The 15,602-nt window shown below is 38.9% G+C and overlaps 1 protein-coding gene across 1 annotated transcript; it reads right to left on the reverse strand.

The window, feature by feature from the left end:
- LOC137258429 (uncharacterized) lies at positions 1–8,482 on the reverse strand. Its single transcript, XM_067796106.1, has 6 exons — positions 8,172–8,482; positions 5,500–5,584; positions 4,424–4,623; positions 3,001–3,083; positions 1,978–2,176; positions 1–1,465 (listed from the first exon to the last, which is right to left on the reverse strand). Exons 1-6 carry the CDS (start codon positions 8,478–8,480, stop codon positions 1,349–1,351), a joined length of 993 nt encoding a protein of 330 aa, XP_067652207.1. The 5' UTR covers positions 8,481–8,482; the 3' UTR covers positions 1–1,348.
- Between the last annotated feature and the right edge of the window lie 7,120 nt (positions 8,483–15,602).

The following is a 15,602-nucleotide window of genomic DNA, read 5'->3' on the forward strand; positions in this document are numbered from 1 at the left end:
TATTTTCAAAATTTGCGGAAAAACATCCAAACCACATAAACGTTGCGTTCGTGGACCAATTTCACCGGTTCACCCACACGCCGCCGGCTGTAGAAACGTGGTGCACATAATCCTGTATTTATGCAAACGGTCCCTCGCTTCTAAAGGGGTGTAAGAATCCACTTCAACGGGTGCTCATACAGATCATATAACGCCAGTAGACCGAATACAGCTCAACGTAACAACGCCATTGGCAGATTGCAACTCGTCCAGACGTGGCAAGGCACTTTGGTGTATCCCTGTAATATGCGCGTTGTGGACCCGGTACAATCACACCAACAGAGCTGACGAAAGACCAAGGTCAAGGAGACCAAGGGCGACAACTGCAGCACAAGGTCGATACATCGTGCTGCTAAGACACTTACGAGACCGCACTACGACAGCGACGTTTACAGCTACGCAGATCCCTGGGTTACGCAGAATTTCTGATCAAACAGTACGCAACAGATTCAGGGAGGCCGGACCGTTTGCAGGAAAACCTGTTCGTGTCATTTATTGACCGCAGGCCATCCAGCGGTCCGTCTACATTGGTGTCAGCAGAAGGTGAGATGAGCTCGTGCAAGATGGAGAACTGTATTGTTCACTGATGAGTTTCGTTTTCTACTCATATGTGGACGCACGCGTGTCTACTGACGCACGGGTGACTGTTTTGCTCCCAAAATTGTGCAGCAGGTTGCCACATTTGGAGAAGAGAGTGTCATGGTGTGGGCTGGTATTCATCACGGTGGTAGGACGCCTCTCGTGCATGTGGTAGGCACACTGAGACCCGATCCTCTAGCCTTACGTTCTGTATTTTGGGTCAGCTGACCTTGAAAACAAAAAACCATTGAATGGAATTGAAGCTTAAACAGTACAATTCTTTGAAGCTTAAACAGTACAGTAGCCGAGGGCTCAGGTCCATGTATCCATGTAGGAAGTAAACGTTTAGTGACGTCCAGTCCTCCTTATGCTGATCTGCCTTCAAGTATTGACGATCTGTAGATTGTTTTAGATGTTGGATTGTCTATGGTGTTACACTACATGCTGGCTTTACATCTGTGATCGATTTAATGCAGTTCGTTGATGTGCTATTGTTATTGTTATTGTTATTTTGAGTGTGTGTATGAGATTGTGTGTGTGTGAGATTGTGTGTGTGTGCGTGTGCGTGTGTGCGTGCGTGCGTGTGTGTGTGTGTGACGCGCATAACTCTCTAACAATCAGTGACGAAGTTAGGGAAGAAACTTGTTCAACCAATACAATTGCTGTGTCATATGAGATAAGAAAACACAGGCCTCTGTCACCAAAGTAATGAAGACCACCTTCTCGTTGGTTAAGACATCAACTCGATCATACTAACAGAGACGTCGTCTACAAATAAAAAGCTGTCAGGAATTGCTCCAGGGTCTCTCTCCTTGAAGTTGTGAGTGCTCACACCATCGATCACTAACTGGAATAAACCAGTCATTATTTTACTGCTAATGTTTTATCCAAACATCGTACACAAAGTGAAAAACAGTGTTAGAATTCTAATTATGTTCTTGAATTTGTTTTCTCCAGTATAATGCTCTTCCATGACAAAGAAAACAAAATTAAATATACACTGTATAGTTGCCACAGTGATGAACACAAATTGTCACACTCTGTGACACTAGAATATGAAATGAAACCGCAGTGATATATGGGGCGATTGAGTAGTCCAGTGCTTAAAGTGTTTCACTCGTCACGCCAAAGATCCGGGTTTGATTTCCCACATGGGTAGATTGTGTCAAGCACCCTGATCTTGATGAAATATTACCGAAAGGAGCGTAAAACCAAACTCATCCACTCATTCAATGATATGCATACTCTAATACACTCTTTGCAATTTACATTTCATGTATAAATCATCTACACCCTTTAGTTTACATTCAAAAGCTACTTAATAATGTATGCATCCTCACTGTTATATTCCATACATACCCCGTATTCTCCATCTCCGAGAGTTATTTGAACCTCCATTGTTTTTTCAACAGCCAAATTCAGATCGAAACTCTCCTTTGTTCCCCAGTTATCATCTATCTTTGTGTTGACAACGGTCATGTTACTGTCTCCCTTGTAGTCGAGGCGGAACTCTACGTAGAATAACGTGTCAGCTTGTTTCTTTATCCCGATACCCCATCTGCAGTTGAATGATAACAGATGAAACGACTCAGTTCGTATTTGTACACTATTTCAACTGCTTAATTTAACAAGTTTCACTTATGGTCTAACAAAAAATTGTTCAGCAATGTCCATAAATTTGCTCTTCACTTTCTTGTCATCATGATAATGTCCATAAATTTGCTCTTCACCTACTTGCCATCGCGATATTGTCCATATATATGCTCTTCACTTTCTTGCCATCGTGATAATGTCCTTAAATATGCTCTTAACTTTCTTGCCATCGTGATAATGTCCATAAATATGCTCTTCACTTTCTTGCCATCGTGATAATGTCCATAAATATGCTCTTCACTTTCTTGCCATCGTGATAATGTCCATAAATATGCTCTTCACTTTCTTGCCATCGTGATAATGTCCTTAAATATGTTCTTCACCTACCTGCCATCGCGATATTGTCCATATATATGTTCTTCACTTTCTTGCCATCGTGATAATGTTCATAAATATGCTCTTCACTTTCTTGCCATCGTGATAATGTCCTTAAATGTGCTCTTCACTTTCTTGCCATCGTGATCAATTATATTGCTAAATGTATTTCACCTGTATTGTGCCTTACGTTATAATTCGCTCATAATCCATGGTTTCGTCCTTGTTAACCTATTAACGGCATCTTTACGGTTCAGTTTCGGTCAGATATACAGACGAAATATAACTTATATTCAATATAAATATTTTGGCCAGATTTACATGTTGTATACCGAACATATACAGACGACGGTTTAAATATGACTGAATGTCTAAATTAGTTTAACAATGTGATTCAAACTGTGTATGCGTTACCTTGTAACCTCGGTTGCTTTCCCATTGACTACCAGCCGGAACTTGCTGGATGGACCACACGGAAATGAATACCTGCCTTTGATCTGCAACAGACATACCAGCACATTTCATTATTCCCTGTTTCATAAGAACTGATGTGATTTTCTTATAATTTTGTGTATGATTTTAAGAAACATGTATTAGAGCTGTTTAAGTCAAAGGATCTCTTAAGGGTGTAGTGTAAATACTGTGATGCATCGCATAAATTGAATGTTCAGTTACTATGTTTTAAGCGTTTGGAAGGTCGTCACCAACTGTTATGCTCGAAGTGTGATGCAGGACCTGCTGAAGATGAGTTTTATTTCCTTCTGCTATATCCTCATTATAAGTCATGTAGAGAACTGTTTGTACCGCCATGTTATTATAGGTCATGTAGAGAACTGTTTGTACCGCCATGTTATTATAAGTCATGTAGAGAACTGTTTGTACCGCCATGTTATTATTAGTCATATAGAGAACTGTTTGTACCGCCATGTTATTATAAGTCATGTAGAGAACTGTTTGTACCGCCATGTTATTATAAGAATCCACCCCATGATGAATTTGTCTAATTAATATCAATAACAAATTCTGTGCACATAAAGAAGACATGACTGTACCTCAAGTGAAATGTATCATGTTAAACAGACTTTTTTATAATTTGTATTTATTCTAAGTATTTACACGGTTTTGCATAAAAGTGGAGGAGAATAGTGCATGGCAGTTTGACCAAATCTTAATGAAGTAATGTGTATGACAATTAATGACCGCGTTACACATTGTTAACTTACAACATTCAGTGAGCTATTTTTGTAAGGTATGGAATGTTTGTGGGTAGGTATTCTGAAGTTGAAAAAGATTTGTGTTGACAGAATAATTACTGGGTTTACGGGGTTATAGGAGGGCCAACAAGAACGTTCTATTTGGGCTTTGCATTTTGTGCGATATCCAACTTTCCAGGCGCCTCGAGTTGGAACACACGTTGGTGCTTTGTTGAGTAGTCTTGCATTGTATATCAGTATATGTTGCCCATTGCATGTTTCTTGTATCTTAGTACTATGGGCCATGAGGAGTCAAATGCAAAAAATCAGCTTGTCACTTCACTCTTGTGATGTGACTTTGTATGTTTTCTTGTGTACATCTATCTTTGATTTAATTCAAAATATATTGCATATATTCAAATATGATCGGAATTACTGGACCTTTAAAAAGAGAATCTAAAAGAGATCTAAATTTGTGTTATGCTGCCGTTTGCTTGCCCTGTCAACACAAGTCAGACCGAGACTTGACCAGCCGTCAGATATGTATGGTGCTGGGTACCAGTTAAACCAGAAAACAGGGCTTGATGTGTGTAGGGTCTGTGTTTACGTATACCAAGGATCCTTAAATACTCAGAATATCTTACCGGGTCGTACCACCGGCTCTGTCCACAAAGACCGACCAAACTCTCCCATGCTCCAGATGACTGACAGGTGCTGGTGACATTGTTGTAGCAGGCTCTGTAGTCAGGGTCACATGAGTAGGTCGCCACAGATCCCTCGTAGTGACCGTCATACGTGATGTTGGCGTCGCTCACTTCCGGGGGATGACCACAACCCTGGAACTCTTCACACAAACGATTATATGTCTAAAAATTACAGTCAGCAGTCGTGTTTTAAGAACTTCAATATGTCATCTGTCAATCCCCGATTAATAGACTAGTTTGACTAGTTATCAAAGTAACACAACACCAAGTCCGGAAGGGAATATTGTTTTTTTCATGAACATTCCTAAGATTTCATTACTCCAAGAATGCTTAAAAGACACAGAACAGCACAGATGTTCACGCTCATATCTTTTGTTTGGATCACCGTTCTACCCACAGGGGTTCGAATGTCTGTTTGGATAATAATTTTCAAAAACAAAATCTAGATTTTTACAGTCGTATATTGTTTTTATGTGTTGTGTTTAGCATATATTTCAAATTTGAACGAAATCGGTGAAGAAATGAATTTTAGAAAATTCTACTGCTGTAGCAGTAGATGTTTCTAAAAAATAATAATTTCATCACCGATTTCGTTCAAATATTTGAACACAGAATATACTTTCATGTAATAAGTGTAGCAGTAGAACTTTCTAACAAACCATTTCTTCGCCGATTTCGTTTTAATTTGAATTATATGTCAATCATAACGTAAGAAAAGAATATACGGTTATAAAAATCAAGATTTTTATTTTTGAAAATTATTGTGCGAACAGAGATTCAAAACCCTGTGATTCTACTCACGTTTTTGGTCTTTACACTGCTTTTGTGTGTTGCCTCTGCTACTGTTGGCTGATAGTGTCTTTTATAAGTTCAAAAACTTATTTAAGTCAATTTATCAGGAACGCAATAAGGCAACCAGTTAAAATCATGGACAGTCTCGCTAACTAGAACTTTAAAACTATCTTGGTATATGCATCCCGTAAAGTTAGTTGAGATGGTGGAAGAACACTGGTTACCTGGAGCACATCTTGCAAGACCAAGTCGAGTTACCTCACAGCGGGTGTTGGGACACATCACTATAGCGCATCGTCCAGAGAGAGACTATGAAGAAAAGAACCCGTTCACAAATATACTGACCACGTTCAAACAACAATTGTTCGCGTTGTGTTTTCCTGTGTATATCAATCCAACGAGGGTAGGTATTGCTTCTCCGACTTTTAATTCCACTTTTAACATATTTTTAAATCACACATCGAAAAATGAGAAATAGATTGCCATTGGGCACCCATTCAGTGAAATTATGAATATAAATCTCCGTAATTGGAACACGATGAAATCTATTGACCAATACAGCGAGGCTGACCAGTTGATCCCCTCAGTGACATCTAAGGTAAAGGTTGATAAAGGTTAATCACTCTTAATCACCTGCATTGCCCGAGCAGAGTTTATTTGAATACCTACCACAGTGAGGGTGTTTAAACGGCTTAGCATCAGTCATGCTAATAGGACACTTCGAAGAACAGTGGACATAACTTAAGAGAAGATAATTCCTTTCCCGCCTTTTCACAAGGCCTTGTTACCAAATCAGACATAAATCTGTCGCAGAATTCCAAAACTTACAACAAGCATATTTGGACATACTTAATGGAAATGTTTATACTCATTCACAAAATAAAAGCTGCTTTTTTCACAAGGTCATGGAATCTGTACCAAAACAACATCGTGAGATCTGTACCAGCTTCCTACGTTTGTCGTTGACAAAATAGGTAACACTGAAATATAGCAATTATGCAAAACATCCCCCAACATCTCAAAATTTCATATAAACGTATCCAATAAAACACGTTCATATTTACATTCCACTTCCATATACATCTCACAGTAATTTCTGCTAAAGGCAAAATCGATTGTACATTCCCGGTTATGTCATGATCCCGTGTTTATGAATCATTATGAAAGCGTGGTCTTGGTAAGTGTGCACATTCTGCACCTTCGATCACGCCCTGCATTAACAAATGGAAGTCTAGTCCTGTTTTACCTGAACAAAAGCACGTGGAAGTATGATACATGGCCAAATTAGGATTAGCATAAAACAAATGCCCATATGGAAATACCCTGCATGGGTTTTCCATTTGACATTTCAGTTTTTAAAAAAAAAAAACTGAACAGAGGCTTGCATGTAAGAGAAATCTTGATTAAAAGAGCGTGTTCGATTGTAACTCAAACGTTGTGAAACAGAGACATCGGATCTTGGAGCTCTTGACAAACTGCTCCACGTTGAGCTGCATTCATCCTTGTTGTCCTCAGCCTTGCTCGACATGGAGGAAAAGTCATCCTTGTTGTCATCAGCCTTGCTCAACATAGGGGGACGTCATTTTTGTTGTCATCAGCCTTGCTCGACATAGGGGAACGCATCCTTGTCATCAGCCTTGCTCGACATAGGGGAAGTCATCTTTGTTGTCATCAGCCTTGCTCGACATAGGGGAAGTCATCCTTGTTGTCATCAGCCTTGCTCGACATAGGAGAATGTCATTCTTGTTGTCATCAGCCTTGCTCGACATAGGGGAAGTCATCCTTGTTGTCATCAGTCTTGCTCGACATAGGGGAAAGTCATCCTTGTTGTCATCAGCCTTGCTCGACATAGGGGGAAGTAGTCATCCTTGTTGTCATCAGCCTTGCTCAACATAGGGGGAAGCCATCCTTGTTGTCATCAGCCCTGCTCGATATTTGGGGAGGTCATCCTTGTTGTCATCAGCGTTGCTCGACATCGGGAGAAGTCATCTCTGTTGTCATCAACCTTGCTCGACATAGGGGGAAGTCATCCTTAACTTGTCATCAGTCTTGATCGACATCGGGGGAAAGCTACCCCTATTGTTATACAGCCTTGCTCGACATTGTGGGAAAGCCATCACTATTGACACCAGCTTTGCTTGACATTGCGAGAAAGATACAGCCTATTGTCATACAGCCTTGGAGAGATCTTGTTTGCCTCTGAATGGTTGTGAATAGATCTAAAATGGAAAGACATACGGCGGCCTCGTTGGTCTGTGTACTTTAGTATCTTGTCATTTTTATCGTGAAGCAGAATGATGAACGTAATAAATCCTTTAAATATGTATGTAAGCTAGATTAATATTATTAACAGTGACTTTATTTCCACAATGAATGATATTATTTGTGTCCTTAAAACACATAACAAATGTGCTTTCCCTAACTATGTCGGTTTTCTTAGGAAATCTGTCCCCATCACTACGGACCGTCGAAGCTCAAATATACATTCCCTTTGCAATTCATCGTGAACCTCACATGGATCTAAATATATTATTAAGCTATATTCAAATGTCATCACCACACGCAGGTGTGACTAAATTTTATGGAAAAAAACCATTAGACAAGAATGGAACAATTTTGATATCCTTTCTGTGTATGACAAAGTTTAGATTTAGATGTAGAATTAGTGAGTAATTCTTGGTTTTGTAATTTTAAGAAGATTCTACATTTTATCACGATTTTATCAAAAGAATGAATGTTTACACCTCCAAGAAACTGGAAAAAACATTATTAAGGTAAATGTTGCAGACATTCAGAAGTCACTGAGATAACACGTACTTGGCAGAGTGCCAACAACATAACACCTTTAAACAAGGAGGTCTGAACTGAAAGACTAAAATCTGCTGTGAACACCTACCTTTGGCCAGTGTTGAATATCACTGAATAGGAATCCCGTTCTGTCAACGAGGTTAGCAGTATCACTACTGTTACTGTTGAGGAGGCAGGTGCGCGTTTTCTTCTCAAATCCAAAGGACAGACATACTGAGGACATGAGACATTCTGATGCACAGGCGTAGAGAGACTGACTCCAGAACTTTCTGAACACCTGGTGTTCCATGTTCCTGTCACGCTGAACTACAGACTCCACGTCCAGACAGTTGTCACCATTGACGAACCTCATTATTCCTAAAATCAGTAAAACGACTTCGTCATGATAAGACCACATTTCAGTACCTCGAACGTCAACTGTCTAGCTGCTGCTGACATGCCCGAGATATCACAGCAATCAATATATTGTGAGGCATGTCAAATCTTCGGATGACTTTATATCAAATAAGTAGGCACAGATGAGAACATACAGAATCATTCATACGTGTAAATTAACAACCTGCCCGTGATCACATCTACTTCAAACAGTCATCGAGCGTTTCTCATTCGCATGTCTTTGTCTTTGCTTGTATTTGTATCTGTTTGTGTCTATGTAAATTTACAACCTGCGCTTGATCACAACTGCTTCAAATTGCGTTATTACCTGGCACAATGATAAAGGTAATATGCTTACCATCACGATACATCCATATATGATACATACATGTATAATAGTCTCCCATAAGTGACTTATCATTAGAGAAATTCCATTAGACTTGCATGCTAATTAACTCTTGCAGGAATAATTTTCATAAATTTAGTTTCGGTCGAATTGCCTTCAGTACTTATCTATCTACCAGCAAATCACTTCAGCTACAAACACATAATTTCCATTCAACTTTCCGATGATTTTACGAAAACTGCAACTATTTAAACACATGTTTTAGACATACCAATCAGGTTTATCATGGCTGTCTATGGGATAGATTAAGTTGTACTTGCACATGATGCTTCCTCAGGTGTCATTCGATAACTAATCAATTAAAATATGAGTGAGTGAGTTAATATTTAACGTCACATCGGCAATATCTCAGCCATATCGTGACGAGAACAGTTAATACTGAAATGAAATATATATCTATTATAAAACCTGTCAACGAAGGACAGTAAAACAACTAGAATATCACAGATGAGAATATAAAACTAGTAACTATACCTAAAACAATTTATCTATAGAGGACAATACAAGATAAAAATGGGCTAGAGATTAAAATACGAAAGAAAGCTTTCTGCACGCAGCCGACGATGATTTCCAAGATGTTTTTGCAAATATAAAAAAATAAAATGACGTCTCCCCGATTATGAAAATTACTGTTGCAACAGTTAATTACCATTTAAATCAATGGAAACTTCACTAATGATTAATGAGTAACTTTAATTACACGCCTTACTCAGCAATATTCCAGCTATATGGGGACGGTCTATAAATATTCTAGTCTGGACCAGACAATCCAGTGATCAACAGCATGAGCATCGATCTACGCAATTGGGAACCGATGACATGTCAACCAAGTCAGCGAGCCTGACCACCCGATCCCGTTAGTCGCCTCTTACGACAAGCATAGTCACCTTTTGTGGAAGCATGGATTGCTGAATGCCTATTCTACCCGTGACCTTTACGGGTCTCACTAACGATGACTTACATATGGTCACATTCGTTACTACTCGTGTCATTCCGGCAAACCGGATTGCGACTCGTACCCCTCTCGTGGCCATGTTTACGACTGGTCGTGTCTAAGCGCAAACGGACCATGGCGATGAAAAGATCTAGTACTATTATCAAGGAAAGATAATTCTGGATTTCCAAACATTGCTGTTAGAACATCCAACATCCAGTGGGCAAAACAGCAAAACGGTCATTCCCCTTGCAAATATGTTTCAGTGTTGAAAGTTGTTCATCCTTTAGCTCAAAGTTTATGTTTAAATTGTCCTTGCTAAGTTTAGCGAAGTTTCAAAGTTCAACGGTTCCGCGATTTTTATGCTTTGAAATGCGTTTTACTATGCGCGATTTGATTGGTTTGCCATGATTCTTGGCAATAATCTCGTGCGAGAGAGGTACGAGTCTTCTTGTAGGTCACGGAAAGAGACGAGTAGTTACGAATACTAATGAGCTACTGTACTAATGATTTAGTCAGAGTTTTACTTGTTCTCTCAGACTGTATAACGAAAATGAAAAAGGTTATTGGGTCAGTATTGGGTTATTGGGTCGAGGGTTAATAGGAGAATGCATCCGATCGATAAGATTGTTTTTGTAACTCTGGGAAGTCTGATTCCACTGAATTCTCGTCTTTAATTAAGCATTTATTTATTAGGATTGTTTCAATGTCACGACAGTAAGGCTCACGAGTGGTTCGGTTGAGGACAAGAACTCCACTATACTAACAGAGACGTGATTAGATTTTGCCCCAGATATTCTTTCAGGTAAGTTGCAAACGCTGGCAAAACTGAAATACATCAGCTATTTGTATAATTCTCTGTAAATGTTTTAACTATTATCATGTACAAAGTGTTGACAACATATTTCAGAAAAACAAATATATATTCCAGATAAAATTACTAAAATATTTATATATCGTCATTATGGTCAAAATAATGAAAAATGTATTTGTATTGCGAACTGAGTGAGTGAGTGAGTTGAGTAATTTAGTTATGAACGAGTTAGTTAAGAGTTTTAGTCATGTTGGCATTTGCGATATATAAAGTTAGAATATTTTTTAAAATGTCTACAAATGACAGTAAAACCAACTAAAATATCATAGATAAATGTGTAATAATGTAGGGATGAAGTAAATAACGCATATTCTACGAATTCCAACACTTGCAGAGATAAACACACTTGGGCTGTCAAGGAGACAATGTGAGGTTGGGGTAGCTTAGAGGTTAAAGCGCTCGCTTATCATGTGTAAGTCCCGGGTTCGATTCCTAGACAGGCACTATGTGTGAAGCCAATTTCTGGTACCCCCGCCATGATATTGCTGAACTCCCTCACTGACACATGTTTCCTTTAATTACGTACATGAAAACTAACATTATTAAAAGACACACCATGGATGACAGTAATCAGCTGTGATGGAAAAATATATCACTGAAGCAGGGCATGCTTGACCATGATTCTTTCATCACATGGGGTACAGCACGGAGGCTCCACGGCTTTTAATATCATGTATTCGGGAGGTTATATGCATTGACCAATACGGTGTCGTTATTTATAAGATGGCCTTTTCAATTCTGGACTGACAACCCAAGTTGTCTACACCGTTACCTGGATCTTTTTCATACTGGAGTCAGTCAGATGTGTATTGTCACCTATAAATCCTGCGTTGAAACTGGTTTTTGGCCATGATAATTTAAGCTTAGTTCGGTATGGCTATACTTTTACATACAGGATATAAACCAGTATTCTGAAGCTAACATTCAACTGATATATCCACCCTATGTTTTCCCACAGTGAAACGAAAATCGGTATGAATGAATGAATAGGAATGGAAATCCATGTTCTCAGGTTGTCCCACTGAAACTTCTCTGGAAAACATGTCTCGCTGAATACATATTTGTGATAAAGGTCTTAGACATTAAAACATCCGTGAACATCCGTTGGTTTGGGGAAAACAGAAACGACACCTTCAGAATCCAGAACTGGTGTCGTATATCTGAAAAAGGTACAGAAATATACTGATTAAATATCAGTGAAGAAACCAATTATTTTATATTCATCCTACATGGACGAATACATAAGTCACATTCCGTCCTTTTTCGTGTGCATTTTATATCAGATTCTGCATATAACATTATCTTTCAGCATAATTATATCAAACTGAGTCAGCTGAATGTCTTACATAGCAAGCGTTTGGTACTCTATAACTTTAATAGGGCGCTGAACAAATTGACAGATTGACATGCATTTCTGTTACTCTGTTTTTCGACATAATTTCCTATTGATGTCCTCAAAATCTTTAGGAAAAATAAACTCATAGAAACGAACAAGGGAACACATGAAAGTACAAGACTAATGTTCCTTTGCTTTTTTTCCAGAAAAGAATAAAGGGACACTTGTACATTTATTTGTTTCCATGAGTATATATAGCGCATTTGTGTCTGGTTACAACTGACAAATTGGAGATTCTCCTGTGTGAGGTGATTTTGGTCATCGCTTCCCCAATCCGGGAAGAAACATGAAAGTAATCGAAATACTTTTTTCAGATCCACAATAGGGAGTATGGAAGTGTACTTCCTGATGCACTGGAAAAGATATTTACACCTGGAACACATCTTGCACGACCAAGTCGAGTTAACTCACCCCGACTGATTTCTTGACATGTCCTTTGTGTGGATCCACCAGGCAGTGACTATAAGGAAGATCGATTACAACTGAGCAGACGACATTTGGTTGAAATGGAGCCTCACCTTATGTCTGTTGTAGATAGTAGCTTATTACGTATTCTAGGATCAAAGATGTTTTATTTCTGTAATTGAATTTTTTGACAAATCAAATCGTTTATTTGCATAGTACAGTTTTCAAAATGTATTTCAGTCTAATGACACGGACACGATAACGATTAAACATGATCCTAGGTCTGAAAGCAAAGAAGGAAGGAACTTCTTCTCTCAAAAGGTTTCTGATACAGCTGGAATTAAAACCATGTTTGATGTATGTCACTGTATGCCACTTGCAAACATCGATGTTCATGATATAACCCCCTGGATTGACTTCATTTTTAAAGGCAACGTTATACAAATGGTATGTTACTGCGTGCAGGGAAATCGATCGTTGGACTGTCAGTGAGTGCAACCGCCAACGTGAAGCTAAAATATTGCATTATTTAACAGCAAACATAGCCATATTGACTTACATGGCTCTTTGTTTCAACTCATGCACCATTTTCTTCTCTGTGGTGAAATGAGGTATGTAGGTTCGCAATTATATGTTGCCTTTCCAATGGTTTGTGAGTATTAGAAGATTCTATTTGTACCTCTAATTAAAGAGATAGAACATCTACCGTGGGCACCAACCTTTGGGTAGTGTCGAATATCACTAAAGAGGATTCCCGTTCTGTCAACAACGTTAGCAGTATCGCTATTGTTACTGTTGAGGAGGCAGGTGCTCGTTTTCTTCACAAATCCAAAGGACAGACATACTGAGGTCATGAGGCATTCTGATGCACAGGCGTAGAGAGACTGACTCCAGAAGTTTCTGAACACCAGGTGTTCCATGTACTTGTCACGCTGAACTACAGAATCCATGTCCAAACGGTAGTTACCGTACAGTAACTTTCTGTACTTGTCTCCAGGAACGCCACATTCCACATCCAAACAGTTGTCACCGTGGACTGACTGACGATATAATTCCAAAGATGATGAAAACACATTTGCTATGGTTAGACGACATGTGCATAGCCTTGATCGCCAAGTGTCAATTAGTGGCTAACGCATCTTACTTTAATTGTGTTAACAACGTAAACTGCCTAGTTACCATGCGCGTTCATATGTTTTGATATAAAAGCTTGGAAACATCAATATAAGCAGATCATTTAAATTTCGGTATGCTGTTCAATTAAGCTCATATTCAACGTTGCTCATTTTTGTGTGGTCTTGAGAACGAAGCAATGTGATTTTTACGTTTACTAGTCTAGTGTGAGTGAGTTAATATTTAACGTCACATCGGCAATATCTCAGCCATATCGTGACAAGAACATTAAACATTTAAATGGAATATATGCATATTGTAAAATTCTGTCAACGAAGGACACTAAAACAAGTAGAATATCACAATTTGAATAAAAAAATAGCATGGGAAGTTAATATTTATATCACTATTTAGACAATATTTCAATAGTCTAGAAATGACAATCGTTAAACATCTATATAATGTTCAGTCTATTCTGCACCACCTTCGTCATTTTAAGCGTCGAAACAGTATTCTTGTGACATACAATTGCATGCACACGTACGTGTTGTACTGTTGTACTCAAGAAAGCTTATTGTCTTGTCTGACAGCGACGTCCTCACACTCTGTAGCCACAAGTCCCTAGCTGAACACGAGTAAAGGGAAGATTAGCTGGAGAGTTCCAGAATGTTGAAGACTTCCATCGAGGACCGACAACCCAGGGTCAGTTTGTGATGCCAGTAATGGCTTTGGTACACGAGACTCTTTCAAGACAATCACTTGATATCAAGTTCGTGTCACAGGTTAAAAAGGACACTTTTCGAGGCAAAAGAGTACCTATGTATCCTTATTCTTAATGCACTCAGAAACATTCCAGCAACGAGTATATGTCGGCAGTCTGTAAATAATCGAGTCAGGAGCATCAATATACAGTCTTATCAACAGCATGAGGATCGATCTGCGCAGTCGAGAAAATAATCATGAACCAGAATAGCTATGTTATTTTGAACTTCTATGCAGAAGTTCAGGGACCCCGATGCTTCGCAGCAATGAAAAAGAAAACTGTTCGGAAAAATATTTTCTTTGAAACAATGCTTCTGGTATCGTTGTCAAGCAAGTACTTCGATACAGCTTCTTGTATCGTTGTCAAGCAAGTACTTCGATACAGCTTCTTGTATCGTTGTCAAGCAAGTACTTCGATACAGCTTCTTGTATCGTTGTCAAGCAAGTACTTCGATACAGATTCTTGTATCGTTGTCAAGCAAGCACTTCGATACAGCTTCTTGTATCGTTGTCAAGCAAGTACTTCGATACAGCTTCTTGAATCGTTGTCAAGCAAGCACTTCGATACAGCTTCTTGTATCGTTGTCAAGCAAGTGAATTGTGAAGATGAACTATTTCAAACATATTTATGTTGACTATAGTGCCTCGGCACTGTCTTAAACATGTTGGTACTGTTACCCTCAATGTTAATTGGTATCTGAGTGTACATATTGTTAAGTGGCGTTTTATAATGTACGTGGTTTGGGCACACCAGGTATCTTCAGAGTCGTGTAGTTATTAACAAACATAACATGATACAGTCGGAATGTGGACAATCGATTCTTCTTTTCCAGATGCGGAAACGTTGAGAGTTCCGTTGCTTTTTAGTTCACACGTGAATCGGTTAATCCATGGAACAAATTATATTGGTAATTGCAAGATAACACCAAAAATGCTATACTCTAGTACAGACAGAAACACAACAAGTACCAGGTATATGTGTACAGATAACACAGTGTGATATGACAACAGTAACAAACGTAACTAGCATAGTCATACAATGAAATGACACCAAAGACTCCCTCCAGAGAGATGACACGAGTATATGAACGGCCGCTGAAGCAATGAACCACTGCACACGCACGCCTTTCTCAATGAAAACGTAGCAGCTTTTCCAAGGTCCAAATATTAGGAATTCAAGAGGTAATGTTTTTAACTGTTAAGCACCCGATAGCAACCCGACACGCATTTCCTTCCAAGTTTGCCATTAGTGTA

This window comes from Haliotis asinina, chromosome 12 (assembly GCF_037392515.1).
Source record: "Haliotis asinina isolate JCU_RB_2024 chromosome 12, JCU_Hal_asi_v2, whole genome shotgun sequence".
In the NCBI taxonomy this organism is placed as follows: Eukaryota; Metazoa; Mollusca; class Gastropoda; order Lepetellida; family Haliotidae; genus Haliotis; species Haliotis asinina.

What these genes read in the sequence shown, in the direction of transcription:
- LOC137258429 (XM_067796106.1), bottom strand. Translation starts at nt 8,480, where the DNA reads ATGTGGTCTTATCATGACGAAGTCGTTTTACTGATTTTAGGAATAATG. An exon ending in ATATTCAACACTGGCCAAAG is followed by an intron (nt 5,585 to 8,171) that starts GTAGGTGTTCAC and finishes TTTTCTTCATAG; the next exon opens with TCTCTCTCTGGACGATGCGC. An exon ending in TCGGAGATGGAGAATACGGG is followed by an intron (nt 1,466 to 1,977) that starts GTATGTATGGAA and finishes GGTTTATTCCAG; the next exon opens with TTAGTGATCGATGGTGTGAG.